The sequence below is a fragment of the Stigmatopora nigra genome, chromosome 2 (assembly GCF_051989575.1).
Source record: "Stigmatopora nigra isolate UIUO_SnigA chromosome 2, RoL_Snig_1.1, whole genome shotgun sequence".
Classification (NCBI taxonomy): Eukaryota; Metazoa; Chordata; class Actinopteri; order Syngnathiformes; family Syngnathidae; genus Stigmatopora; species Stigmatopora nigra.
In genome coordinates, this window is record NC_135509.1 from 13,247,808 (window position 1) to 13,273,822 (window position 26,015).

The window sequence follows — 26,015 nt, forward strand, 5'->3', positions numbered from 1 at the left end:
TTCAATACATCTATTTAATTCTGATTATACTTCTAATTCCAGGAAGTTAATTGATCAACTTGATCGAAAATGTGACAACACACTTTCCCTGACAACAAATGCTGCAAAAAAGAGTAGCTGCTGTTTGTAATCAAAGCAAAATACCAATGTTTGAAAATGGGTGCAAATTTAGCTGCAACCATTTGTTGACCTCTAGTTCCAAAGATGAGGATGTTTTATTTAAGGTCAAGTTAAAGGTTAAAATAACACTGAAACTCAAACATGAAGTCCAGATGTACGTAATAATTCTGTCCACAGTTGTAGACTTCTGTTGACTCAAAGTTAGGTTTCTATTGAATTCTATTTTTTTTGTTTGTAAACACATACAATTGGGGTCTCGCTGACCCCAGTTTTCATAGAATTTTTGGCATTTGCTGAAGCCTCTCCCTCCTTGGTTGGGGAGGCCAGTGGGGGGCAGCCATGCACTTTGGGAAGTGTTTTTCGGGTGGGAAAGTGGCTCCGAGAGGTCACGGTATGGAAAGTACTGCAGACAACCTCCACCACGAAGAAGGACATCCATCTCGGCACGCCAATCTTGAAAGACATTGCCACAGGAATTAACATCTCAAATCAGGTAGGACAGTTTTGGCCTCTTTTGAAAGGGGGCACACATTTTCCATGATATCATAGTTAAAAATAACTTTGACTTGGTTGTCAGTCAGACATTTGTACTTGCTTGTATGGCAGGAACAATACATATTTGTTTATTTCTGTAGTTGTAAATATTCTGATGAGTGAAGTGGTTCATTTAATTATTATAATTATTATTATTTTTTTTTTTGCCTGAAAAAAATCATATCGTCCAGTAAAAAGTTATTTTAGGCTGAGCTAAAGCTCCTCTATGCGCTGGAGTATATTTTTTGCTTCATGTCATGCGACACAAGCTGTAAAGTATCTTTGCCCAAAACATATTTGATTTCATATGTGAGCTGCTCTTGCTCAGTCTTTCCACATTTGGGAAGCCTTTTTATTCAAATATACTCAATCCTAAATCATGCACAGATGAGCCAACAGTGCTTCTGATAGTGTTATATTATAATTAATTGTATGCTACTTTATGTCATACAACAGATAATACAGTACAGATGCAAAATAGGCCTTTTTGGAACATTAGAAATAAATAAATTAATTAATTTTAGCTTTCTTCTTTATGTTATTGCTATGTTTAAGGTCATTAAATATCAAATTTTTCATTATGTTGGTAATAAATAAGTCGCTACTTGATATACTGTATTTTTATATATTAATGAGTTTAATATGGACTGAATATACTATATATTTTTACAGAATGGAAAGACCGAGGGAAAACACCAATGCCTGTGGAATCATTTGTCTGAAGTATCTTCTATTTATATTTAACATCCTCTTTTGGGTAAGATACAAAAATTGTCTCGTCATATTTTCAATAATAACAAACCACTTATTTTTACACCGGGCATAGCATATTTGGATGATGCAGATATAATATTGAGTGCACACGATATTTCTAACATGTTCAATTAATGGAGTGGAATGGATGTTCTTTCAGCTCGCAGGGGGTGCAGTTCTAGCTGTGGGCGTGTGGACCCTGGTGGAGAAGAGTGACTACATCAATCTGTTAAATTCCAGCTTCTACTCCATAGCCGCTTACGTGCTGATTGCTGCCGGAGCGGTCGTGATCATCACCGCCATCATCGGATGTTGCGCTACGATGTTGGAGATGAAGAATCTGTTGATTGTGGTGAGGCCAACAAAAAATCTTAAATTCATATTTAGTTGCATGCAGTAACACACTGGGACGCCCACACTGTGTTACTGCATCATGACAGTCCGGGTCACGTTGTCAGCGTCCTCAACAGTTACTTTTAGAGTGCAGTTAATGTCCGAGGAATGAGTACCATCAAAAACGTCTGTGTGCAGCGGGCATTCCGTCTCAGTTGGAGGATATGTGCTGTGTAAATAAAGAAACTCGCGTCATGAGCACAGTGACCTTATTTCAGTTCCAACATACAAACAATTTGCTCTGTAGCTTCAAAGGATTTGACATTCAAATAACTACAAAACTGCATTTTCAAGGCAAGCCGTCAACAGCTCACTTTAGTTTTAGTTTGGATTTACAGTTGTTTTATGTTTTGTTTTTGTTATTCTGTACATCACTTGCAGTATTTGGTCCTGTTGCTGGCGGTATTTCTGCTGGAAATCGTTGCCGGTGTCTTGGCATTTATTACCTACAAAGAGGTATTTTTTTTGTTTCACTCCTACTTTGTTTTTGTTCCAAGTACTGACATCTGTAGCAAATGAGCTCAGTTTCACTTACAAATCTCAACATGTAAAACTTGTCGAATTCAGGTTTTTTGTTGTTGTTTGTAATTGGAAAGAATTCCCTGTACATCCTTCACCTGCATTTTATGTCTATCTTCTCACACCTTACTTCTCTCTTCCCCCTTTTCTTGCGTCAGTGTTTCCCCTTCTGCCACCAGGTAATCTGCTGCCACTTCTTAGACTTTACAGGTGCATCTCAATGAACTTAAATATCATTTTTGAGAAATTGGATAATTAAATTTAAAACAATCCAAGTGCCTTCTCACATAAAAGTTACTAAAAGTATGCATTTGTTTCTGGAAATGTGTTAGTTGCTTTGAAAGTTTTTTTTGAATGATGCAATAATTGAGCTGCACCTGTACAGAAATAGGCTCAGTTTTGGGTTGATATAAAATCCACTCGTGTTAAAATCAACAAGAACAAATTGTTAACAAAATCAATAAGATTAATACCCATCTTAAACTGTATAGGCTTCAAAGAAGTAAGAGTGGAAATACTTATGCGCTTGTGTCAAATTATTCTACTTCACAGTTGGATGAGGGGCTGAGGGAGAACCTGAAGACGACCATGCAGCAGAAATATCAACAAGATGGGGAGGAAAGCATCACAAATGCTGTAGACAAGCTTCAACAGGAGGTGTGCATTTCCACTACTTTCACACGGTTTGAGTTTTGTTAATATAGAACTCATCAGGTTGGATTCTTCCCTATTAGTTCCACTGCTGTGGCAGTAACAGCTCCTCCGACTGGAAAGACAGCATTTGGATTCAGGCCACACAAGATTCACAGCTTGTTCCAGACAGCTGCTGTAAAACTCCCGGCAGCCTTTGCGGCCTCAGAGACCATCCCTCCAACATTTACATGGTGGAGGTGGGTACCGGTGTCCGATTGAAACCAATTCATGTGCAGTATTCGTAATAGTATTCTAAAATTCTTGCTGTGCTTCAAGGGAGGTTGCGTGGTGAAATTGGAGGAGTTCGTTCTCAGTCAGTTGTATGTTGTTGGTGCGTTCGGAATTGGGATTGCATTTTTACAGGTGACCATTCAAAAGTAATTGTAGTGAAAATGGTCAATCTTATATTAATACTTTTATTTGATTTGTTGTTTCAGCTATTTGGGATGATGTTTACTTGCTGCCTTCATCAAAATCTGAAAGATGAGCCGTACTAATGTTGGACTTTATGAGTGTTTACTGGATGAGCGCTTTGAGACTGAAGTGCCGTGAATTTACAAGTTTGGACGTTGACATTTTACATACTCAAACTGCTGTTATGCTGCTGGGCAGCACTTCACTCTGCAAACTTATGTCTTCTTATTTATGACAAGGATAATGCAGAAAAAAATGAGCTTGGTGTGGTTATGTACACAAGTATTACACTGCTGTTGTTGGTGTGTCACAGTTTTGTTGAAGAAAAATTCTTCCACTTCTTAGCATAAAAGAACAATAAAAAGTATATGGTTGCCAATAGAATTTTTTTTTCATAGTAGTACTGTCAATACATTTGACCTTGCCCATCTTTCCCCAAATCAAATGTGTCAAATGTGGCCATGCTCCCAAGTCAAAACAATAAGCAATACATAATAGTGCACATGTCAGTGCTTTTCCTTTGAAAAGCTTCCCAGCGGATGTTGTTGTCAGCTGACTTGTTCCTCCTTCAAGCGGTGCTTCCTCTTAGTGGTTGGCGAACACATCTGAATTTCTATTTTGTTAACAATACATATCTGAAGATATCTTGGAAAAATAAGAGCATGTCTGCCAAGCCGACGTGTTTGATTGTTTTGAGTGCCTCTCCTCAAGGTGTGATCTACAAACCATTTGTGTTACAATATTTTGTATTTTCCACTTTGTCTCATTGCACTTGCATGGATGCTTTTTTAACTGTGCTTTCTTCACTGGTTCTAGGAGTTTCGGCGAAGTCTTTCCAGCAATGCTTTACTCTTTGCTCCTCATTATTTAACCTCCAAACAGCAACGCCGGGGGTAAGATTGTTTTTTTTCGTTTGTTTTACTGTGGACTTTCCCAAAAAAAAAAATGGACTCAAGGAGACTGACATCCAATAATAAATAATTGGATTCCCTTTTGCATGTTCTTGCCTTCATTTCTGAGGACAAGACCAAGTATTTTCCAACACATGAGAACTCTTGAACCCTATTTCCCAAAAGGGGAAGCCAGTAGATTTTGCTGGGGTGGATGACACCACTTCCAGATGGGTGCAGGACTTCAACCTAAAACCTTACGCCAGCCCTGCCAAACTTGAATCCATCGATGGTGAGAATCACTCAACGTCACTGATCAGTCCTCCTGTTTGCTTTACCTACTGTATCGTCATGGCCCTTTTTTTATTCATTCATGGACACAGGAGCTCGCTACCAGTCTCTGCTCATTCCCGATTGCCCAGGAGCACCCAACGACCTGGCACATAGCGGCTCATTGCACCGAATCCTCTCACACTTCATCTCCAAGCAGAGTGAGACTTTTCATCAATGTGTACCGCAATCGATGGCAATAGACGTCCAACTAACGTCTATCCTATCGCTGATAGCCAATGATTTGAGTGTTTTTGCATGCAGAGCCTGTGTGTGCCGTCGGAGAAGGAGTGTCAGCGCTGTGTTGTGCTATGGAGGGAAACAGGTGGATCTTCGACGGATATAGTCTGACAGGGGTATGTTCAATACACACAGGGGCCAGGCCTCACATCCAAATCTAGGTTGGAGTCTTTACATGTCATCCATCTCTGAAGCCATCCGTGTTTGAACTGGTGCGGAGGCCGGACTTTGCCAACCTGCCTTTGATCGTGGAGGACTTTGTGAAGGATAGCGGAGGCTCCTACACCGGTCAGTACAAATGCGTCATACTAATACTGTGTTGATAGTTTGTATAGATAATTTGGAAACCTTTCCAATTGACATTTTGTGTTTCACAGCAAGCCAGAAGGACACCGTTCATGTTGTCATTGACAGACACCTCATAACTGGACAGAATGCACAGTCCACCTGGCTCGCTCTCAACAATCTAATTCTGCTCTCTAATGCTAAGTAAGCTCAGCTATGTCACTTTTTTTCAATTTTTTTTTGCTATATGGTAGATTTTTTTTTAATTCTCTGAATCAAGCTTGTTACTCAGTTCAGTCAGTCATTAAATTTTGGCAAATAAATTAATTACATGACATAAAAACACGTCAGCCAGTCAAGTTGATAAGTTCCAGCTAAACGGAACACCAAAATTACAATTTTGTAGTTTGTAATGAAGTTTTGTTCATTGTATATTTATATATAAAACTGATCTCGAAAGTATAATTATTGTGCATAAAAGAGCTTCAAAGAGAAAATATATTGGTTTATGCATTGTGTGTGTGAATGTGATCCAAGAGAAAAAGTATTTGAGAGTGCAGATATAAAAATATATATTTGGGCTGACTATATACACCGCTTAACTGCTTATGCTTAACATGTTTCTTTTTACTGCAACACACATGACTGAACTACCCAAGGTGTATTTATTAATGACTTAAAAACACCAAAAGTAAATTTTCTTTGTCACAATGAACAATACATCTCTTCAGCTGCTCATTTTAGAATTCAAGTCATTTGTGCTTCCAAAGCATACAGCAACTTGGCTTTTAGTGCAACAAAATGAGAAATAGGAATTAAGCGTCCATGTGCTGATGGCTCAAAGAAGGTCATAGAAGTAGTCCAGCCCTTGTCCCAATTCCCAAATGGAGATGCCGATTCCAAATTTCTTAGCCAAGGCAATCCTCATAAACAATGACTGGAAAATCAAAAGAACATTCATTTTATCAGATTTGTAAATTGCATATTGGACCTTCTTAACTCACTTCGCTGCTATTGACAGCGATAAATGTCTAACCCAAGTTAAAATAGATTGGAACTATCAATAGCAGCAAGCGAGTTAAATAAAAGCATAAATTTAGCAACCAACAAGTGTCAAAGGCAACAGTACATTTAAATAGAATTGTACCTTCAATGATGGATAGTACACCACGTGTTTAACTGTATTGGATCTGCAATGGAGAGGGCCAAATCAGTTCCAACTAGAATGGTGCAATTCAAGTCAAGAGTAAATAAAGGCATATTTACTTCTTGTAGGTGAAAAAGTGCTCAGCGGCCAAGTCATCCCAGACGATTTTTGGCTTGTGTTCCCGTAACATCTCAATGTACCTGCAGGAGTTCAACACTTAACTCAATCCAAATGCAAATGTAGGGCGATTGCATGTTGCTCACTGGCTTCCAATGACAGGCTCTGTTTGCTGGTTTCCAAAGTCCACTCCATAGAAATTAACCCCAAGTAGTATCTTAGACCTCCACTTTGTGCTGGGGGCCAGCTGGAGGATACATTCATTCAGCCAGGGAATAGGAGAATTCGGGCCTGGTCTGACAAACACACACACAAAAAACACTCTTAAATGCATCATTTGGTCTCTTAATTTGTGCCGCAGGTTTTCACTGACTCAAAAAAGCTAAAATTATGTTTGGCCTTACTTTAAACCACTGGAGTAGTCATACGTCATGAGGCTGAAGGCATCCACTACTGGGGCGAGTTGCTCAAACTCCTCTCTGCCAAACATTCCGGGCTCTCCTGTGCTGAATACAACAGACATTCCATATGCAGTCAAGATTGTCATTGACAAAATTGTCTGCTTGACATGTTTTACTGCCTTCAACTCACTTTTTCACAGGGGGAGGAATGACGAGGATGCAGTCTAATTGATTAGCCTTCAGCGTTTCGCACGTGTGTGTTATTAGGTGGACCAACTCCCTTTGGGATAAACACAACGTTTTATGCGACAGCAAATTGGGGGAATTTTTCGTCGCACTTCAAGAGTTCCAAAATGCTTCCAAAAAGTTCCAAAAAGGGCTCACTTTCTTTTCTGGCCTCCCAGCTGGCTCCATAGCTCCAAGGTGTAACCATCAAATTTTTCCGACTGCAGCATCAGACAACCAAATGGACAAATATACCATATGACAAAATTATTGGGGCAACTGTCAACAATTCACACCAGAAGTGCAATAAAAGAAACAGGAGCACCATGGCTAAGTTCAAAGCTAAAAAAAAAAAAGTCAGTGGCAAAGAATGGCACTTTTTAGTCTATTAGATTGAGGTGGCGCACCATCCAATTAGCCATTGATCATTATCAGACAATTTTGTAGTGCGTTGGGAAAAAAATGGAAAAACACTCAGCACTAGTTTACCTACCTGTGCAACCTTAACCAACACACTTCCCAGCTCTTCGATCTCATCTTCACTGGACAGCACGCTCAAATAGTCCTGATAGGACCAATCATCAAACAGCAGCCTGGGGACTGACCACAACCACAATTGAGTCTTCACCTGGACAAACACAACAAGGCCAGCCATACTTACCAAGTCTGACTTTTTGGTTGGATGTGCGCACCGCTTTGACCCAGCCTTCGTCATGGTCGTGGAGGCCTGTGATATCGAAGCGTTCACGCCCTCGCCGACGAAGTTGAAGCCACACCGGAGACACTGAGCTAAGTTTGGGGCCAAACAGCTTGGCAATGTCGTAACCATGGGAATTCCACTATAAAACAAAATAATAATAGGTTTTATTTGCTTAAGTAAAGAGATATTTTAATGGTAGATGACGAATGGAAGTAGTGTGGATAGAGTTTCCTTACTGGTGTGACATAACCAAGCACTGCTCCTTTAAAATTCTTCTGGATTTCATCCCAATATCTTTTCTCCTCCATCACCACATCCTTCCAATGAACTGCTGTAACCACCAGTTCTCTCTCCGACACAGACTCTGATGCTGGGGGTGGCTGGACATCAAGCTGTGAATAAATGTAAAAGATTAAAAATAAAAACAAAAAATGTTAAAAAATAAAAATAAAAAAAAGACCGAGTTTAGTGCATATAGGGCAAATCTGAATTTTAGTTTTAGAAAATAACAGTGAAACTTAACTGGAAATGTGTGAATCCATTTGGATACTCAAAACGAGGTGGAAATAAATCATATACATTTGCTAATAATTAAAATATGCAAATAATTAAGATGCATAGTATTATGGTGGGAGTACAAAAATAGCTTGTCATATTGAGTGTAATTGAAATTGTTCACGGTTGTATTGATATATATGTACAATATCAGCAATAATACGAATTAGTTCAACATGAAGTCCTAGACTTATTTTTTTTCTAAGTATATCCGACCTTAAGACTTGCAAGGTAACCATAAGATTTCTTTTAATAAGATTCATTCAATGGCTAATCAAAAAAAAAATGGACATAACTGCTGCAAAAAGATGTTTAGGTGAAAACAAATTTGTTGCCAGTAACTGACGGTTACAACACTTGCTTATCCATCGTGTACTAGGTGATGTTTGTATGATTGGATTTTAGTATTTTAGCCAAGATCAGATAGTAGAAAATTTGGGCTATCTAAATTGGTAGATACAGAATGGAATTGCGTTGTAAAGAATAATACTATTTTGTATTCAAAGAAATGTTGCTCACCACATTTTTCGGCAACCTCTTCGGATCTTTTTTGGAGAGTGTCCCGATGACCAAAGGATAGCAGCAGGAGCACCACACAATAACAAACGTCAAAAACATCCTTTCCATTTTCATACAACTAATTGCAATTCTACATCCAGGAAATAATTTGAGCTAGTTCAACTGTGGCGGATCACCGTCGCCGCGTAAACAACAACCATAACAAAACATTTCAATTACAGTCGACGGATGAGCCAAAAAAGCGAGCCTAATGGAGATCGAACAATGAACAGCAATTATAATACAAATAAATTAAATGATTTGATGTCTATTGCGTGCGCTTGATTGACAACGTGTCTCTACGATGTCAATATAACTTGCTCTTTCCGTGTTGGGGAATTTTCAAAATAAAAGGCGTTGGGGTTGCGCGTTGGGGGGGGGGGGGTTATTAATCCCTCAAATATCGCAATTAATGTGGACCAGACATGTCCGTGATAATCTAAAAACCGCGAATTACCCATATTAAAATAACATAAGAAAAATTACTCAGTGCTGAATCCTAATAGCAAGAGTGGCTTCTGGTTACGAGTTTCAGCGTGGATTTTAAAAATAAATGTTAACTTAAAAAAATATAATAAGAAGAATTTTACAAATTCTTCAGTACTGATTTCTAGTAGCAAGCGGAAGACAGTTAAGTTGCTACTGCTAGCAAGTTTCAGCGTGGATTTTCATATTTTTATGAACTTTCAAAACTTTCAAACAAATATTTTAAATTGATAATAAAATGTCCTCAGAAAAAAATCTGCAATGTAGTGAAGCCGCGAAAATTGGACCGCAAAATGGCAATAGAGAGTCAATTTATAGAAGAAAAACAAAACAGTTTAATGTTTCCATTCTACATCTTCCATAATGATAATAATCATAAAATATTTTATTGTTTCTTGGCACATTTATATTGACATTAGAAGACAAGAAAAAAAAGAAAAAAAACTTTGACATGAAGATTCCAGGAACAAGTCTGGCACGATTTGCAACATTGCGACACTTGAAGCAACTTAACGACCTGCTGACAAGGATGATACTTTTTTCCGAAACTTGTATTCTCACATTCACACATTATGTAAACTTCCTACATTCTAACATTTGTTTCAACACATCCTATAACTTCATACCTAAACAGGCTATACATCTCACTTTGTAATGTTTCTCTTTATTGCACTTCAACTACATATCATATGGATGGACGGACCGAGGATGAGCTTTAGCCCTCACTTGTCTGAGATGTTGACCGTGATATTCTTAGAACATAAAGTGAGGGGGAAGGAGCCACTGCCCTCTTCGTGAATCCCAACCGAAAAATAGGGAAATATCCTTTCCGTAAACTTGTCTTTAAATATGAAAATGCTCTTCGAATCTGCGGCGTTGACAAACGCCACCTTCCCCTTGTCGTAGTCCAACTCTACTCTAATCTTTTTGGCCTTCTGCTTCCATTCCAGTTTGGTGCGAGGTGAAGTCTGAGCCCACAGCACGTCGCCTATCATCCCACCAATGATCCAGACCCCCTCAGATGGCTTGAGGGGCATGGCACCCTTCCTTTGGATGGACTCCCGGACCGCTCCGATGTACCAATCTTTACCCCGACTCACGTCCACTGTCCAGCTGTGTTTCCCAGACACGAATCCACCCGCTGCCAGCACGCAGACGCCACCCGTGCAGCGTTCGGGGTTGTCCGGGAGTGCACGCTGACTGCTGTACTTCATGCAGCTCAGTTCCTCAGACAGCTCTAAGTTGGCCTGGGCTGTGTTTGGATCTAGCGTGATGGGAACTGGAAGAACGGGAGGTGAGATGTGACTTTCAAAAGGACTGCACTGTATGCATCCATGCATTTCGTTGTTTTTGTAGTAGCTTGGTAGAAAGTATGTTTTAATTGAATGAAGGATTTAAATGGAATATAACAAATGAATTTTCTTGTATGGGGTTCTATGGGATATTTCTTTGTTCAATATCATTTTTGTTACTGAGAATGGACATTCACCTCCAGTCGTTCTTGTAAAAATGGCCTTCTACTAAAACCAGTGATTTAAATGCTCTACTTCCACTAGTTAGTGGAAATAACAATATTAACCTGTGTAGTCACTGTTTGCAATTCATTGGTGAATGCACTACTTTCAGTTAGTAAATTTGTGTGTTAAGTAACATTGTGGTATTTCTTTGTTGTTGTTTTTTTTTACTAACCATAATTGACAAGGTGCTTCATCTTCTTCCAAACATGAAATTTAAGAGATGCCAGATGAGTGGCAGAGTTGATCAGGATGTCTCTGATTATTTCTGGTTCTTTGACGTTGCACTTGAGCCTAAATTTGTAAGCAAAGGAAAACAAACTAACAAACCAACCAAATGAAACAGTATGACAAGTTGAGCACAATCATTTAAAAAAGTAGTACTGTGTTGATTTGTAGTATTGCATGCGCTTACTTCTTTTGGGTATCTTTGTAGTCCTGCGGAGTAAAAGCAAGGAAACATAAGGTTTTTTCTGAAGACTTTTAACCCTTTGATGCAAAACATTGGTCAATAGAGTTTTATTTGGAATTTCTCCGCGCTGTAAAAAAATGATTTCAATATTCAGGGTATTCTTCAATAACTTGTTTGAAATCATTATATATTCTTAATTAATTTTTTTCTTATTTTGCCTTTTTATACTTGCAGATTAACAACCCAAACTTTGTGAGGATAAGCGGTACAAACAACAAATGAATGGATGATTTTTGACCCACGTGACGCCTTGGAAGCAATGAATATAGTAAGTATAATATGTTGTACATCAACGAGTTAAAGACAAAACTTGAGCATGTTGAACATACCAGCAAAAAGGACAAATCGTCTCCTTCCAGTCTCTTCTCCGTGTCATTGATGACATCGGAGAGACTCCTTATCTGCGTCTCCATGGATTGCAGCTTGAGGCTCATCACTTTGACCTTCACTTCCACCTCCTGTGCCAGCAACTTAAGTCTGGAGCTTTCCTCCTCCAAAAGAAATGTGTGCAACCTCTGGAACTCCTCCCTGATGGCTCTGTTGTTTTCATCTGCTTGCCTCTGCAATGTGATCAAAGGTGAATTAGGAACCCCTGTCATCTGCGTTGGTCTAATCTTCAAACATTGTGTGTAATTGAACCTGTATAAAAGTTCTGGTTCTTTCCCAGCTCTCCCTCGTCTTGTCCAAAGTCTGCAGCTTCTTCTTCAGAAACTCCAGCCTAGCCGTGATATCTTCCTGGCATGTGGGGATTAACATGGAATTATCATACAAAGTCGGAGGTATTGGTGAGCTTCACTTGACTTCAATCTTACTGTAACGTTTGTAAAAACTGTTTGGCAATTTTATATTATATTATGACCTCATGTCTGAAACTCTAATTGTTTTTCAGATAGATTCTTTTCAGGTGAATTTGAATGTTTATCCTAAATTTCAGCATTCTAAACAATTCCAGTAGTCTTATTTGATAAACAATGTCAATGTTCCCTCTAATCTTTCATGTAAAACCTGCTGTAAAACAAAACAAAACAAACATAAGGGTGGATAGAACTACTGCCAGTGGCTGCCGCATAAACGGTGCCATCATGGGAGAAAAAAATACAATTAAAATTAAAAATAGAAAGTTTGGATTTTATTTACTGCGCGCCATATGATTGCTGCTGCGCAGAGAAGACGAGTAGTGCACAAATGCACAAGCGCATCTTAGAGGGAACATTGGTGAGCGGTATGTATTTTTTCATTGGTTAGCATCTAAAATTCCATCTCTAATTTAACTCAGTAAAAAATAATGTCCAAGAGGGAATTGGTTGATCATGCACAAAATGTATTACCGAAACACTTATTCATCTTAGTCTGGACGTTACTTGAATATCTTAAGATATACTGTGAACAGCACAATGAATCCAAATTCTAATTAATGATGAAATTTTGTGTCATCATGATGGCACAATGTTTGCCACAGAGAAAATTAACATTCATACCTTCCTTTTCCTGGCAGCCTCACCTAATGGGCAACACTCGTGGATTTTATGCTGTTTGGACATTTGGCAGACAAGACAAATTGGCTGCTCGTCATTCTGACAGTAAACACTGAGCTTCTCCTCGTGAAGACTGCAACGATCTGCGCTCATCTTGGCCTTCTCCTGGTGGTATTTGTCCGCTGCGATCTTCAGTGCTAAATTGATGGGAGGCCTTTTGGGGGAGGACACGGCCTTACACACGGGACACTCTTGACTTCCTTTCCATTCCCAGAATTTCTGCAGGCAAACTTTGCAAACGTTATGTCCGCACGGGAGGACAACGGGGAAGCAGTAGATTTCCGTGCACTGCGGACAGATGAGGTCCTCCCGGGAGATGATGGTGTGTGTTGCCATCTTCTTAACGCAAGCCAGTCATGTGAGCTAAGTGCAATTTCTCGCTCCTCTCCGTTTACTCTGAACTTTTCCGTTTCATTGCACATGCGCCCAATGCAGGCAAACATGTAAAACTGGTTACATTGATATACAGGAAAAGCAATTATTCAACGTTTTGTTTGTCTGTTTTCCACAACGCTCCACCGTGCTCTAGTCAGAAACACCCTTTTAATCCGTCAACTTTTAAATGGGAAGTTTGAGGAAATTACAGTGTAACCGAAAAGTTACAGTAACTCAAACATTTCCAAACATGGAACATTCCAACACGTGAAATGTTCCATTAGGTTTGCTGCCAACATTTCATTATTGAGAGGAAACTCCCTAGTGTTTTCTCCCCTTCATTATGAAAAGACTATGACTCAGATAACACTAACGGAAAAAAGTTTTAATCATAACATCTTGACCATTCACCTTTTGTTTTTAGTTCATACAACTAAGTGTTTTCTTTTTTTATATACCGTATTATCACGACTATAAGGCGCACTCAAGTCTTAAATTTTCTCCAACATAGACAGGGCGCCTTATAATCCAGTGCGCTTTATATATGGATTTTTTTTAATGTGTCATTCATTGAGGGTGCGAGTTATAGTCGTGAAAATGTGTTACTTGCATTGCAAATGAGTATGTTTTTAGACTGATTAACATTTTTCCCATTTTCAGGTAACTAATGAAAGAAAACAGTTGTAAACATAAACTTTATTATATTTTGGTAGAAAATAACAATATTTGTAAAATGCTTTAACAGCTCCTTTTAAGTAAGACATATAACAAAAATATATCGAGATATTCACAAGCTCTAGTCAATTCTTTCTCGTGCGTTTTGTCTTGGTCGTAGTCTCTGATTGTTGCCCTGAAAGCAGCTTCTTCTTGAGTTTGCTTTGGTCCGCATCCGTTCTCCTTCTCCTGGAAGGTCTCTGCACTGGACCAATAGTCGAGGAAAATGTTTCTGCTTGGGGCATATGCTCTTCATCTAGCATTGAGTTATCTTGGTCCCAAATGACTACAGTATAACCTGGGGACAAATACAGTATGTTTTTATTTTTTTCATTGAAATTGAAGAAGCAGTGGGAAATTTCCCCTTCTTCATCATCATCTTACCCATTCCAGAGGCAATCACATCTCCCTTTGGATTAAATTTGTTGATCTGAAAAACATTCACATTTATGAAAATTACGATTTGGCCTTCTGGACCACCAAAAAATAATGATCAGTAATTAAAGACTAAGACAAAACAAAGGCCTTTTAATAGCAAAATAATTGTATTTTCTTTATCATTGTCGTCATCTCAATTAAAAAAAACAACAACATATATTTACATATTTACTTGTTTGTTTACAATAAAGTTTGGATTTGATAACTTTATTATTCATTCCGTATGCTGCGATTGGTTGTACTCACAGATTTGATTCCTTCGATAGTAGAATTGTGCACCTGAGCCTTAAGTTCTGCTGTGTTGGAATCGTAGATGTCGATCGTTCTCTCATCGCCATATTGAAATTTGTCGTCAGGGTAACGACCCACAATAATGAGGTCATGGAAAGGATGCCATGTTGCCTGTGGATAGGTTGACATAACACGTTTGGCTTGTTAATTATTGTTCTTGACTCGTGTCAGACATATTTTGCCAACACCTGTGAAAATTCTTCTTAAACACTCCCCAACAGTCACCAACCTTGATTGATGTGATGTGCTGAAATTGCCTGTGCGGATGCCGAATGATATTCTGTGGTTTAGACCAATCAGAGGATGAATATACACGGATTTGGTCGTACTGGTCAGTTGTTAGCAATTTGGAGCAGTCCGCTGGATGAAAATAGGCTGCAAAGATACAACAGAAAACAATGTATGAGGATCAATCTGCAATACACCAAAGCAGTATGTTTAAGTCATTTAAACTTATTGAAATGTATTCTGGCAATCAAGTAGTACTGCAGTAGCATCCTGCCTCTCAAATGGCACTTTTTAAAATTTTCTGTAATATTGATATTTTGACTTTTGCTGTTTTTTTGCTTCCCAATTCTGAGGTTTCATTTTGTTCTGATCTGGTACCAAACAAGCGCTGAAATAGGAATTAGCAACCCCAAAATGTACTTGTGCGCTACAAAAACATGTACCTGCGTTGACGGCCTTTTCGTGAGGCAAATCATGAAGAAAGCTGTTCTTGTCCTTCATGTTCCTCAGATCCCACAGCTTTACCGTGTGGTCCACTGAAGCCGTTGCAAGCAGCCAATCACAACGTGGGTTGAACTCGGCGTGAGTCACTTTGGCTTTGTGTAACTTACTATTAAAAATCTGTTATATTAAAAGGAAACCAAAAGGATTTAAGTATATTTATGTATGCCAACGCATAATCATTGTTAATATTTGCAATAAAAAAAAACAGCCACACACCTTTTGCCCGTCCAAACCAGCCAGTAGGAGCATTCCAACATTGTCTCCGGTCACAAGCATCTGTCTGCTAGTGGAAACGTCGACACAGCAGTACCAGAAACTGAAAAATAAGACTACAGATGTGTTTTCAAACACTTAAACTAAGTTCTTAAAGTGGTACTAAAGTTGTATTTGATTCACATGGATTTTTAAAAACAATTTCCCATGCCATTTAAGCAGGTTTCCACAATAATTTGTGTCAAAAGTGCCCAAAATGTAATTTTTCAAGCTACTTTATTTTGTCTTTTTAGGCTATTTTGCACTATCCCAAAAAATCGTTTTGTACTAAGCCAAGAAAAATGCACATGCATGCATTTAAAAAATTGTGCTCTTGATTGTTTTTCAGTTTGAACCAGAAAGTGATGACTAATGCCTCTTTAAAAGCGCTGCAAAAAATGTTGGGCATAGTTCATCAGTCTTCTCCACACTTTTCTCACCATACGTTGTGGTGATAATGGCCGCAATCTTCAGTTTGTGACAGAATGGAAGCTGTGTGGCCCTCAAAGCTCTGCAGGGTCAGTGTACCTTCACCAGAGGCTACAAACACGCTGGTTGGATCCGTAGGAGAAAACTTTATCCCTCCAATGAAGGCTCCGGCGCCCATCTACGCGCAGAACAAGAAAGCAGGCCTATCATTGGGCGCGCAACATTACATGCTACAATTATCAGGTGCATGTCTTTTTGATATGAAGGTGAAATTGTATAATAACACTAAAAAGGCCCCTTTAGAAGAAGACTGATGAACTATTTATTTATTTATTTTAGATCTTCAACCCTGTTGTTAACCTTCCGATCGGTACCCAAGATGACAAAAGCTGACCCCAGTCTTACGTTAGTGTTGCCGTGGAGGCAAACACTTTCAAAGAGGTTCCACTGAAATCTCGCAGGGTTACTGTACCCCTCATAGATGATATGAACAGCTGAGTGTGGTTGAATGGGTTAAACATCATATCTGTAACTGAGTATCCAGGACCCATCTAAACAGAGAACCAGCAATTGGCTATTCAACAAATGCGTTACAAATAAATTTAAAAAAACCTCCCTGTGCTAGCTTACCCCTTGGATGAAGGTTTTCTGGCCACAGAGTGTGTAGTCCCACAGCTCAATGTCACCGCCCTTGGATGCCACCGCCAGTGTGGTGGGATGAGTGGGATGCCATTCCAGGCAAGTGATTCTGCGATCGAAGGGAGCGTTTGATGCGCGATGTTTGTACAAATTCAGCGAGCGGACAAAAGGCTCCTGGAGACACTGAAAGTGAACAAAAACAGAGTCTTAATACAACTGGCCAGAGAATTGAGGATTTTTTTTGGATGACTACTTTTACTTGAGTACAAAGTAAAAAAGCAAACTAGAGTGAATGGGATCATCAAATCATGAAGACATAAAAGCAGCAAAAACACCAAACGAGAAAGAGTGGACCTCAAACTTTTGGTACTCTAGCCTAATAGATGGAAAATGGATGGACACCCTTACCTGTCTCATCTGGGTATGGACACTTTGTCCAAGAGTATTCTTGTAGATGTAGTGGAGTATACTTCCATGCACAACTTTTCTTTGAATTTCTGTGGATTTAAGAGAAGATCATGCAAAATCAGACACCATCACGGTCATCATCTACAGTTGACACACCTTTTTGGGGTGCCTTTGCTTCTTTCTTGTCCCGCAGTTGAGTTTTCAATGTAGCACCACTCGGCTTCTTCTCCCTGCCATCACTTTTCTTCACCTGAGCCTTTTTAGGCTCGCGACCAGCTGACTTTGAAGGTTTGGGTTTCATCGCAAACGCTCAAAGTACAGCTTGACAACAGGATTGTAAATAAAGGTCGTACACGTATCTAGACACTGATAGCTCACCTTTAATTTATAAAATGGCAGGGGATCAGCTCCAAATATGACACATGGACCACACAATGTAATGCATAACACACGTGACTTCAAAACGTGCCTGTTTTGTAACTCATGTAACATTAGTAATTGCCCGGTAGAGAGCACTGTTTGACGTTCCGGTGACAGACACTTTCAAATAAATTTCTTATGAATCGCATTTATTTTCAATTGTCATTATGGCTCAAATGAAATCTGATTTAAATAAGAAATCAAACTGTTTGTGCAAAAATTGACAAATAGACATTCTGTTGTCATTTATTTTGGAAGAAATTCATTGGTGATGTGATCCGGAAGCAGAGACAAGTGACCTAATGCAATGAATCTGGTTGGCTGGTTTGAATTCACGCGAGGGAGAGAAAATCTGCAACAGGAGTGTTAAACTCAAGGTGCCAAGGCAAAATGACAAAACAAGCGTAAGTAAAGGCGATCCTATGCGAAATTTGCTATTTATTACCACAGACAAATGCGATCTTATTACGCGGTGTTTTCATTTTCTAGGATCTTCTTAAACCTTTGCTAGTTTAGGTTGAAACGTTTAGTCGCTGGGCTCTCCGGCGTTTGACTTTGTTTCCAAACTGCTCAATAACAATACCGTATGTTTCCATGTGGATCTTTTTTTCTTCAGGAAAGGCAAAGCTCCTCGTCGACCCCCTCCCAAGAAACAAAGCAGCCAGAAAGATCCAGTTGGTGTGAGTGTTAAATGTTTAATAAACGCTAAAATAACGTTAGGATGCCAAGATGCGCAGCATGGATGAGCGTTTGACGAATACTATTACACCCTCCCCCCCATTCAGGTTTACTGTCGTGTACGACCCCTCGGTGGAGAAGACGAGGAATGTTGCATCGAAGTGATAAGCAGCAGCACCATCCAAATGCATGCACCCGAAGGCTTCAAAACCACCCGAAATGGAGAATACAAAGAGGTGAACTATAGTACTCTGCAAACATTTTGACAGTGAGGAACATTAAAGCTGAATCAAGAGATCAGCATCATCATCACAGTCCTTTGAAAGACACGAATGTTTACCATCATGGTAGTAAGATTTTAAGTTTGTTTTATTTAGGAGGGGGCATTACTACTTTTTCTTATGGGTATTCCATTTTTTTAAAGGTTAACCTCATTTGAAAGATCTGACTTTTTTTTTTAGGCCAACTTAGTAGAGTCCAGATTTAAAATGAGAGATGTCCCAGATCTGATTTTGTGATCGGAAATCGGCCCTGATCACATTTTTCAGAGGATCAGAATCTATAACTATGTTCAACTATGTTCAACCCTTAGTATGAACTGCCTAGACTTTGTGAAAGCAAATGTCTATGTTGTATTATATTTCCCCAATCTTGATTTCAAAGCCACAACCGTGCAGTATCTCGAACAAGGAATTTCCTTCCCCTTATGTGGAAGGTTCTTATCATCTGTGTCTGACTCTTTCAAACTTTTGCTATCCGTCTTCCAAAATTTGCAATACGTCACCAAAAGGTTCAAATGAAAACTAATTATTTTTGGGGGGATGCCAAATATCTGTTGCAATAGATCTTTTAAGGGGTTTCTTTTAAACAGGGAAACATTAGAAATTTTCAAAGAAAATTTAAGATCATTTTATCATTATTTTTTTTAACCTTTTCTTAACTTACATATGTTTTTCTTCTTCACAGATGCAGTACTCCTTCAAAAAAGTCTTTGGAGTATTAGTATCTCAAATTGAGCTCTTTGAAAGTGTTGCCAAACCTCTTGTCGATGACCTCATCCATGGGAGAAATGGTAAGAGTACTTGCTTGCTATGTTCAGATAAGTCACATTCTAGTGTTTTTTTTTTGGGGGGGGGGGCACTATATTACAATACTACAGAATAGGTTCACACTATTTTCTTTCTTACATCATATCCTGCAACAGTACCATGTAATGTTAAAGGGCTTATGTTTCTGTTGCCTATTTCAGGCCTGCTCTTTACATATGGAGTAACGGGAAGTGGGAAGACTTTCACCATGACTGGCTCCCCAGGCCTGGGTGGGCTTCTGCCACGCTCTCTTGACATGCTCTTCAACAGCATTGGGCCTTTCCAGGCCAAAAGATATGTAAGGGCTGCACTGAAACTTCTTTGGTACTTGATTATATAGCATTAATCCTCCGGTTCTCACAGGTTTTTAAGTCAGATGACAGAAATGGCATCATGGTGCAGAATGACGTCGATGCCCTTTTGGACCGTCAAAGGCGAGATAATGCGGGGCTTCCCAAATTGCCCTCAAGCAGGTACACGTACTTGCCATTTACTTTAACTGGCTTCTATGTAACTGATTTTTAACTTGGAATTGCTACTTCGTCTTCAGACAGAAGCTCGACCCTGAAATTGCAGACATGATTAAGAACGGAGAGGCCTGCAAGGCCGACGACGTGGATGATGACTGCAGCTACACCGTCTTTGTATCCTACATTGAAATCTACAACAATTACATCTATGATCTTCTAGAGGAAAACACGGAAGAGGCAGTCAAGCCCAAGTGAGTTCTAAAAAAATCACTATTAGTTTGGCATGGCAACAACATATTCCCATACTTAAAGGAGATTACACAAATGTACCTGAATGTGAAATTTTGTATTTTCTCCCAACTAGGTGGAATGGCGGACGCACACCAGTTCGTCAGAACACAGAGTTCATGTATGTGACTAGTGAATGAATGTATGGTGCAATTGAAAAAAAGCAATTAATACATATCCAGCAATGGCATCCTTTCTGCCAGTTGCCTGCTGCTTGCTGTCTGTTACAGCAAATCTGCCTAAAAACAGCATTGTTGTCTCTCTTACTCGTTTTCCCATAAGAACAAAAGCATGTAATCCTTTTTTTGTGACAAGTCCCTTCCCTCTCTCCTAAATGTAGACCGCCCCAGTCCAAAATTCTCCGAGAGGACCAAAACCACAACATGTATGTGGCCGGATGTATGGAGGTCGAAGTCAAATCTGCAGAGGAGGCATTTCAAGTATTCTGGAAAGGTGAGTAGTCGAAATTGTAACGGAAAGGACGAATGTTTCTGCGTTGATGAGCTTAGATAATACTGACTTGGTATTGTTGGTCTTCGGGTCGACTCTGACCAAGAAGTGACTGTGGTTAATCTTCTCTCTGAGCAGTCTACGCGGGAGTTTCAATATTGATTTATAACATGTAGTGTGTTGAAAATCTCACTGCTGTTTGATGGCTTTCCAGGTCAGAAAAAAAGGAAGGTGGCAAACACTCGGCTAAACCGAGAGTCCAGCCGCTCCCACAGTGTTTTCACCATCAAGCTGGCACAGGCCCCTCTTGATGCAGATGGGGACACCATCCTCCCTGTGAGCTAAAGATAATCTAAACTGTGACTTGTGCGGATTTGCACTATACAACTGACGGTTGGTCCCCTCTTTGTCTCTGAATGAAAAGAACCAGATGACCATCAGTCAGCTGTGTTTGGTGGACTTGGCAGGGAGCGAGCGAACTGGAAGGACGGGAGCCGAGGGGTCTCGTATACGTGAAGCTGGTAAGATTTCAGAGCTGTTACAGATTTTCCTTCATTTTCCCTTAGCTGCTTGTGTTGCTTTGCAGGAAACATTAATCAGTCTCTTCTCACCCTGAGGACGTGTATCGAGATCCTCCGAGAAAATCAGATGTGTGGCACAAACCGGGTCGGTTGAAGTGGATTCCGATTACTCAACTTTAGCTTTTTATTTTCCACAATGTGAACGACTTTGTTTTTCCTCCTAGATGGTTCCATACAGAGACTCCAAAGTCACCCACTTATTTAAAAACTATTTTGATGGAGAAGGCAAAGTCAAGATGATTGTCTGCGTCAACCCAAAGGCTGAAGATTATGAAGAAACTTTGGTCAGCTGAACATTGAATATTGTCTTATTGCTTATATTATTTGACAAAAAAATACTTATATAAGATAACTATTTATCGCTATTTTAAATATTTACACTTTAATATTAAAGGAACCTTTTATTTGCCCTAAATGTTATTCTATTATCAGTTTCTCATGGGACAAGGTGTTGTTGTAGTATTAGTAGTCTAACATGACATTGTTTATTTATTTTCCTCCAGCTGGTGATGCGCTTTGCAGAGATGACACAGGAAGTGGAAGTAGCCCGGCCAATAGACAGACCAATCTGTGGTTTTACTCCGGGCCGTCGACAGAGAAACCAGGCTTTCAAAGATGAACTTTCTCGCAGATTGGAGGAGCGTGGTGGTCCAATGGACATGGGTAATTTTGTAAATGGAGCTAAAACCAGATTAAGCAAACCCGCTGGGGAAAGGTATCTTATGCAGATGCCTTAAACTAAAGTCTTGCTTTACAAAACTGTTTGATTATACACCAGTTTAGTTGACATTACCAGATATATAGTATATAGTCAATGTTTAGATCAAATTAAATCATGTTGTTTGAAAAGTGCTGCACCTCAGAAAATGCTCATTTAAGGTGTTTTTTCCAGATATCCCGTCAGTTTTGAACCTTGCGATGCACAGCCTTCCTCCTGTCCCTACTGCCGAGGTAACAGATGCTCACGATGATACCACCTTGCCGAGGTTGATTGAGGCGCTGCAGAACAGACACAGAATCAGGCAAACCATGTTAGAGGATTACAACAAATCAGGTGCCTGCTCATGTTTTGAGCTCAATCCATACGCAGTTTTTTTTAATGCAGAACAATCTTTGTTCATTTCCTTCTCTTGGTCTTTCAGCAAGCACCATGACATCACTCCTACAAAACCTCGACAGCAATATTAATTCCAAAGTGAATTATATTCAAGAACAGAACAACAAGCTCTTGGAAAAAGACAGAAAGATCCAAGACAACAAAGCAGAGATTGACCGACTGGACAAAAAAGCAAGGATGCTCGAACATAAAGTGAGTTCATTTTCCGGGCTCCAACCGTTTAGATCTGGCTTCTCTTATGGCCTTTACTAAACCACATCCCTCATGCTCCTTTTTAGATTGACATTCTTCAAAAAACAGCTCAAGTGTACGAGGACGACAAACGTAGTCTGCAACAAGAGTTGGAGACCAGAGAGCAGAGGTTGCACAGGGAGCAATCTGACAAAAGACGAATGGAGCAGCGCATGCAAGGGGCCGTCACAGATACGCAACACAAGTGGGAAAAAGAATGTGTGCGTATCACTCCCTTTCAAAATATTTTTGCCTCTTTTTGTGAGGGCCATGCAATTCGTTACTCATGTGGAGCTTTCCTTGTGCAACGCAGGCGCGACGTGTGAACGCAATGCAACAGGAGATGCAGAACAAATTGTGGGTGAAAGACGAGAAACTGAAGCAGCTCAAAGCCATTCTGACAGAAGGCAAGACCCCAAGTCGCCCTGAGCCGCCACCCCGCCAGACACCGTACAAACCGCCTCCCAAGGAAGAGCCTGTACCCGTTCCCGCAAAGAGATCTGCCTCACCCTCACCAACGGTAGGCTATTAAGATTGTGATTATCCTCAATGGCGGCTAATCAGTTAAATTGATTTGTTTTATGCGTATTTGTAGGTTTATAGAACTACATTATTTATTCGAGTATAACGTACCTCATTTTGTACCAAAAAACTGAAGCCAAATTTGGGTGCGTGTTAAACACAGTAAATAGGGTGAGTCTTCCTATAAGAAAACAACTGAAACTTTTAACACTTTTGCTCTGTTCATGCTTTAACTTAGACTTCCACGCCAGTTCGACCCTTGCACCGACGGTCCCGTTCAGCTGGCGGAGAGAAGTGGGTGGACCACAAGCCCTCCACCAACCTGGACTTGGGAACGGTGATGCAGGCTATCATTCCAAACGCCATCAAAGTTTCCACCCCCAGTGAGAAGGTGCTTTCCAAGTGCGACCGATACGTACTTACTCATCAGGAAGTTGCCTCCGATGGTGAAGTACAGACACAACTTATTAAGGTTTGGACACTTGAAGAATTCTCTTAATTTTGATCACCTTGTGGAGGTCGCTGGCTTACATATGTGTATGTTCAAGGGTGACGTGTTGAAGACCAGAGGAGGAGGACAGGCAGTACAATTCACTGACATTGAGACATTGAAGCAGCACCTCACAACGATCGAAGGGTATTGACACTTTAACGGTAATGTATTATATATATTTTTTTTAACACCATGTTTCTTTTTCTATAGTCGCAAGAGAAAATCTTCAGAGGGAGATGGTGGAAACCAAAAAGCTACCTCGACCGATGTAGAGAAAAGGGTAGGATGATTAAGATCCGAAAAAAATGGAATAGATACTTCGTTTGCTCAAATTGAGGCACCAAAAAAATATAAATACTATATTATGTAGGAGATGAAATGCATTTATAAGGATAATTTTTGAATCTAAAAATGGATGAACCCTGCATAGAAATTTCGGGCAGTATTTAGAGCCAGTAAATAGAGATCAGTATGTCGAATGCTGCTTGTACATTAGGGATTTCACAGAAGGATTTCATTACAGTGTGCTGTTGCTATGGAGATGAGGGCTGGCTCCACTTTGGGACCTGGTGTTGAGCATCATTGTGTCACCAAGTAAGATGCCCTGTGTTCTACTTACTAACGTTCCTATTCTAATCATTCTGTTTGATTTCCAGGCGCAGAAAACCCTGAAAATGTCAAGTGGTTTGTCCACGGACATGTATTCCCTTTCTTTGGTATAAACCTTTGTGCAATATTCCAAACAGTTTTTTTTCTCTTTCCATGTTTATCTATTCGAATATGACACTTTATATAATATGCAAGTGTACTCTACACTTCCAAAGATGTTTATAAAACATTTGATGTGTTCTTTGAGCCAACAGAATTTCTGATAGTTTTGGATTTCTGTGGTGTGTTCTTATACCCTTTTTTAGTTTGTGCAATATAAGAAGTTCCCTTTTCTTTATTGCAACCTTTCACTTCCCACTTCTTGGGAATAAAATTTCTTAGGAATCCCTTTGTCTTTTTTGTGTGGATCTCATGCAGTGTGCTGAATTGCCACTGAGTGGTAGCACAGGACAACACAGTTAAAGCTGGACAGGGTTCAGAAAACTTGGATTAGCAAGCAACACTGGGAAAATTCCCATTTGAACCTTGCAAACATTAAATATTTTACACAATAGTTCTATATGATTTCTACACTAATGTGGGAGAACACATGAGACAAACCTGTAAATCGGGGGTGGCCAAGTCTGGTCCTCGAGAGCCACAATCCAGTCTGTTTTCCATGTCTCCCTCCACCAACTCGCCTGAATCAAATATTCTGGATCGGCATCAAGCTTCTGGACAGCTTGATGAGTTGATCATTTGATTCAGTTGTGTTAGATGAGAGAGAGATATGGAAAACAGACTGGATAGGGGCTCTCGACGACCGGACTTGGCCACCCCTGTTGTAGACAAACAGTTAAAATCTCATCTGGCTGAGTTTCAACTGGAAAGCGTTGAAGAGTGACTAACACGAAGCCTCGCAGAGAAGGTCAAGAGCCCAGAGCAACCACTGGCCATTAAATTCACGCCAAGTGCTTTGCTTTTTGACCAGGTTTGTACCGCACTATTATAGTCGCAAACCCTTGATGCCAAGAGGCATGAGTATCATAGAGACACCATTATGTTTGGGCCTCCAATCAACCTTACGAGTTTTCAAAGAGACTCTTGAGGATTACTGCAATCTGTGCACTTATATCTGCGATGAGCAAATGCGAGATATTTCGAGCTACTGAAAAAAAATGTGTTTTATAATTTGTCCAATTTCGACAAACATTTTTGCAGGGTCTCCTGAGATTTGGGTGATGTTTGAGTTGTTGTTTTTTAAACTGATATATTAATGTAGTTTTTGCTTTGACGTTAGTGCACACTTGAGGTGTACACCATGTATGTTTTCAGTTTGGAATTATACTCAAACTAGATTCTTTTTCCTCTGCAAGGAGCAATGACATGAAGTCAATAGTTTTAATCACCTACTACCCCTAGCTATTGGAGATGGGCCAGCATTGCGTCCGTCAATTGGTGCATTGACTGTTATTCTGTTTAATTCCCTTTAGCTTACTTAAGTGTCATATCACATACTATTTGTTCATTGTTTTTCTGTATCTCCATTAATTTCAATAGGAAAGAACAGTTTAAGATTAGTGTTTAGATGGAGTTTGGTCAAAGAACAGATTAAACCCACATCTCAAGGCACCACTAATGATCAACTAGAAAAGCAGAACTTTGCTGTGTGGTCATTGTAAGTGCTTTCCTAGTATTTTAACTGCCTAATGAATGGTAATTTAAAAAGACTAGCTGGGGCATGAACCACAAGTGCACTAAAATTCATGATGACACTGTCTGTGGTGGAGATAAGAAACCCTGACAATGAAAGTCAATTAGTGGCAAGCGTGCAAATAGGACATGGGAGTCAAGCTTTGGTTGAGTGGTGTCTGTCTACATTGTCATATGTCAATGCTGTGGCTGCCTGCCAGCCAAATGTTCGACAAAA

The 26,015-nt window shown here is 39.7% G+C and overlaps 6 protein-coding genes and 1 non-coding gene across 8 annotated transcripts; 4 read left to right on the forward strand and 3 right to left on the reverse strand.

The window, feature by feature from the left end:
- Positions 1 to 374: 374 nt before the first annotated feature.
- Positions 375 to 3,690, forward strand: LOC144184711 (CD151 antigen-like). The gene is made up of 8 exons (XM_077710423.1): positions 375 to 613; positions 1,327 to 1,411; positions 1,568 to 1,759; positions 2,182 to 2,256; positions 2,872 to 2,976; positions 3,054 to 3,209; positions 3,289 to 3,375; positions 3,450 to 3,690. The coding sequence occupies exons 2-8, from the start codon at positions 1,328 to 1,330 to the stop codon at positions 3,507 to 3,509; spliced, it is 759 nt and encodes a 252-aa protein (XP_077566549.1). The 5' UTR covers positions 375 to 613; position 1,327; the 3' UTR covers positions 3,510 to 3,690.
- A 282-nt stretch (positions 3,691 to 3,972) lies between these two features.
- Positions 3,973 to 5,670, forward strand: LOC144193323 (glutamine amidotransferase-like class 1 domain-containing protein 1). The gene is made up of 7 exons (XM_077712149.1): positions 3,973 to 4,137; positions 4,243 to 4,319; positions 4,503 to 4,608; positions 4,700 to 4,807; positions 4,911 to 5,002; positions 5,081 to 5,174; positions 5,264 to 5,670. Exons 1-7 carry the CDS (start codon positions 4,089 to 4,091, stop codon positions 5,377 to 5,379), a joined length of 642 nt encoding a protein of 213 aa, XP_077568275.1. The 5' UTR covers positions 3,973 to 4,088; the 3' UTR covers positions 5,380 to 5,670.
- A 147-nt stretch (positions 5,671 to 5,817) lies between these two features.
- LOC144193322 (chitinase domain-containing protein 1-like) lies at positions 5,818 to 9,214 on the reverse strand. Its single transcript, XM_077712148.1, has 11 exons — positions 8,836 to 9,214; positions 7,998 to 8,153; positions 7,723 to 7,900; positions 7,555 to 7,661; positions 7,221 to 7,282; positions 7,027 to 7,116; positions 6,840 to 6,941; positions 6,582 to 6,731; positions 6,438 to 6,518; positions 6,319 to 6,361; positions 5,818 to 6,108 (listed from the first exon to the last, which is right to left on the reverse strand). Exons 1-11 carry the CDS (start codon positions 8,947 to 8,949, stop codon positions 6,010 to 6,012), a joined length of 1,182 nt encoding a protein of 393 aa, XP_077568274.1. The 5' UTR covers positions 8,950 to 9,214; the 3' UTR covers positions 5,818 to 6,009.
- Positions 9,215 to 9,763: 549 nt separating this feature from the next.
- On the reverse strand, positions 9,764 to 13,530 carry LOC144188963 (zinc-binding protein A33-like). Its single transcript, XM_077710721.1, has 6 exons — positions 12,825 to 13,530; positions 11,986 to 12,081; positions 11,676 to 11,906; positions 11,290 to 11,312; positions 11,050 to 11,168; positions 9,764 to 10,639 (listed from the first exon to the last, which is right to left on the reverse strand). Exons 1-6 carry the CDS (start codon positions 13,215 to 13,217, stop codon positions 10,083 to 10,085), a joined length of 1,419 nt encoding a protein of 472 aa, XP_077566847.1. The 5' UTR covers positions 13,218 to 13,530; the 3' UTR covers positions 9,764 to 10,082.
- Positions 13,531 to 13,937: 407 nt separating this feature from the next.
- LOC144188937 (DNA damage-binding protein 2-like) lies at positions 13,938 to 17,721 on the reverse strand. Of its 2 annotated transcripts, XM_077710719.1 has the most exons (11): positions 17,538 to 17,721; positions 17,316 to 17,480; positions 17,160 to 17,248; positions 16,743 to 16,934; positions 16,124 to 16,290; positions 15,648 to 15,747; positions 15,371 to 15,548; positions 14,929 to 15,074; positions 14,655 to 14,810; positions 14,355 to 14,400; positions 13,938 to 14,268 (listed from the first exon to the last, which is right to left on the reverse strand). In XM_077710719.1, exons 2-11 carry the CDS (start codon positions 17,458 to 17,460, stop codon positions 14,057 to 14,059), a joined length of 1,431 nt encoding a protein of 476 aa, XP_077566845.1. In that variant the 5' UTR covers positions 17,461 to 17,480; positions 17,538 to 17,721; the 3' UTR covers positions 13,938 to 14,056. The 2 variants fall into 2 exon arrangements, with proteins under 2 accessions (XP_077566845.1, XP_077566846.1); XM_077710720.1 differs by lacking the exon at positions 16,124 to 16,290 and adding an exon at positions 16,518 to 16,663 and having other exon boundaries at positions 17,316 to 17,701.
- A 117-nt stretch (positions 17,722 to 17,838) lies between these two features.
- On the forward strand, positions 17,839 to 24,490 carry LOC144188921 (kinesin-like protein KIF23). Its single transcript, XM_077710718.1, has 23 exons — positions 17,839 to 17,983; positions 18,196 to 18,259; positions 18,365 to 18,493; positions 19,224 to 19,329; positions 19,507 to 19,643; positions 19,709 to 19,818; positions 19,896 to 20,066; positions 20,180 to 20,224; positions 20,444 to 20,556; positions 20,768 to 20,889; positions 20,978 to 21,074; positions 21,140 to 21,219; positions 21,299 to 21,418; positions 21,638 to 21,797; positions 22,027 to 22,188; positions 22,277 to 22,443; positions 22,530 to 22,703; positions 22,796 to 23,002; positions 23,243 to 23,476; positions 23,553 to 23,641; positions 23,708 to 23,777; positions 24,021 to 24,091; positions 24,154 to 24,490. The coding sequence occupies exons 1-23, from the start codon at positions 17,970 to 17,972 to the stop codon at positions 24,167 to 24,169; spliced, it is 2,658 nt and encodes an 885-aa protein (XP_077566844.1). The 5' UTR covers positions 17,839 to 17,969; the 3' UTR covers positions 24,170 to 24,490.
- On the forward strand, positions 20,595 to 20,691 carry LOC144193460 (Z30 small nucleolar RNA). Its single transcript, XR_013325771.1, has one exon. It is a non-coding gene; the product is annotated as a Z30 small nucleolar RNA (small nucleolar RNA).
- Positions 24,491 to 26,015: the final 1,525 nt, after the last annotated feature.

Excerpts from the sequence above, each read along its gene's own strand:
- LOC144184711 (XM_077710423.1), top strand. The coding sequence starts at position 1,328 with ATGGAAAGACCGAGGGAAAACACCAATGCCTGTGGAATCATTTGTCTG. Across the intron at positions 1,412-1,567 it reads TATTTAACATCCTCTTTTGG|CTCGCAGGGGGTGCAGTTCT; the intron begins GTAAGATACAAA and ends ATGTTCTTTCAG. Across the intron at positions 3,376-3,449 it reads TTGGGATTGCATTTTTACAG|CTATTTGGGATGATGTTTAC; the intron begins GTGACCATTCAA and ends TTGTTGTTTCAG.
- LOC144193323 (XM_077712149.1), top strand. The coding sequence starts at position 4,089 with ATGTCTGCCAAGCCGACGTGTTTGATTGTTTTGAGTGCCTCTCCTCAA. Across the intron at positions 4,808-4,910 it reads ACACTTCATCTCCAAGCAGA|AGCCTGTGTGTGCCGTCGGA; the intron begins GTGAGACTTTTC and ends TTTTGCATGCAG. Across the intron at positions 5,175-5,263 it reads TAGCGGAGGCTCCTACACCG|CAAGCCAGAAGGACACCGTT; the intron begins GTCAGTACAAAT and ends TGTGTTTCACAG.
- LOC144193322 (XM_077712148.1), bottom strand. The coding sequence starts at position 8,949 with ATGAAAATGGAAAGGATGTTTTTGACGTTTGTTATTGTGTGGTGCTCC. Across the intron at positions 8,154-8,835 it reads AGAGGTTGCCGAAAAATGTG|CTTGATGTCCAGCCACCCCC; the intron begins GTGAGCAACATT and ends ATTTATTCACAG. Across the intron at positions 6,109-6,318 it reads TGTACTATCCATCATTGAAG|TCATTGTTTATGAGGATTGC; the intron begins GTACAATTCTAT and ends TTGATTTTCCAG.
- LOC144188963 (XM_077710721.1), bottom strand. The coding sequence starts at position 13,217 with ATGGCAACACACACCATCATCTCCCGGGAGGACCTCATCTGTCCGCAG. Across the intron at positions 11,907-11,985 it reads GAACCAGAACTTTTATACAG|AGGCAAGCAGATGAAAACAA; the intron begins GTTCAATTACAC and ends ATCACATTGCAG. Across the intron at positions 10,640-11,049 it reads GAAGCACCTTGTCAATTATG|TTCCCATCACGCTAGATCCA; the intron begins GTTAGTAAAAAA and ends CCGTTCTTCCAG.
- LOC144188937 (XM_077710719.1), bottom strand. The coding sequence starts at position 17,460 with ATGAAACCCAAACCTTCAAAGTCAGCTGGTCGCGAGCCTAAAAAGGCT. Across the intron at positions 16,291-16,742 it reads AGAAAACCTTCATCCAAGGG|ATGGGCGCCGGAGCCTTCAT; the intron begins GTAAGCTAGCAC and ends TTCTGCGCGTAG. Across the intron at positions 14,811-14,928 it reads AGCACATCACATCAATCAAG|GCAACATGGCATCCTTTCCA; the intron begins GTTGGTGACTGT and ends ACCTATCCACAG.
- LOC144188921 (XM_077710718.1), top strand. Across the intron at positions 20,067-20,179 it reads GAAGAGGCAGTCAAGCCCAA|GTGGAATGGCGGACGCACAC; the intron begins GTGAGTTCTAAA and ends TCTCCCAACTAG. Across the intron at positions 23,642-23,707 it reads CACCTCACAACGATCGAAGG|TCGCAAGAGAAAATCTTCAG; the intron begins GTATTGACACTT and ends CTTTTTCTATAG.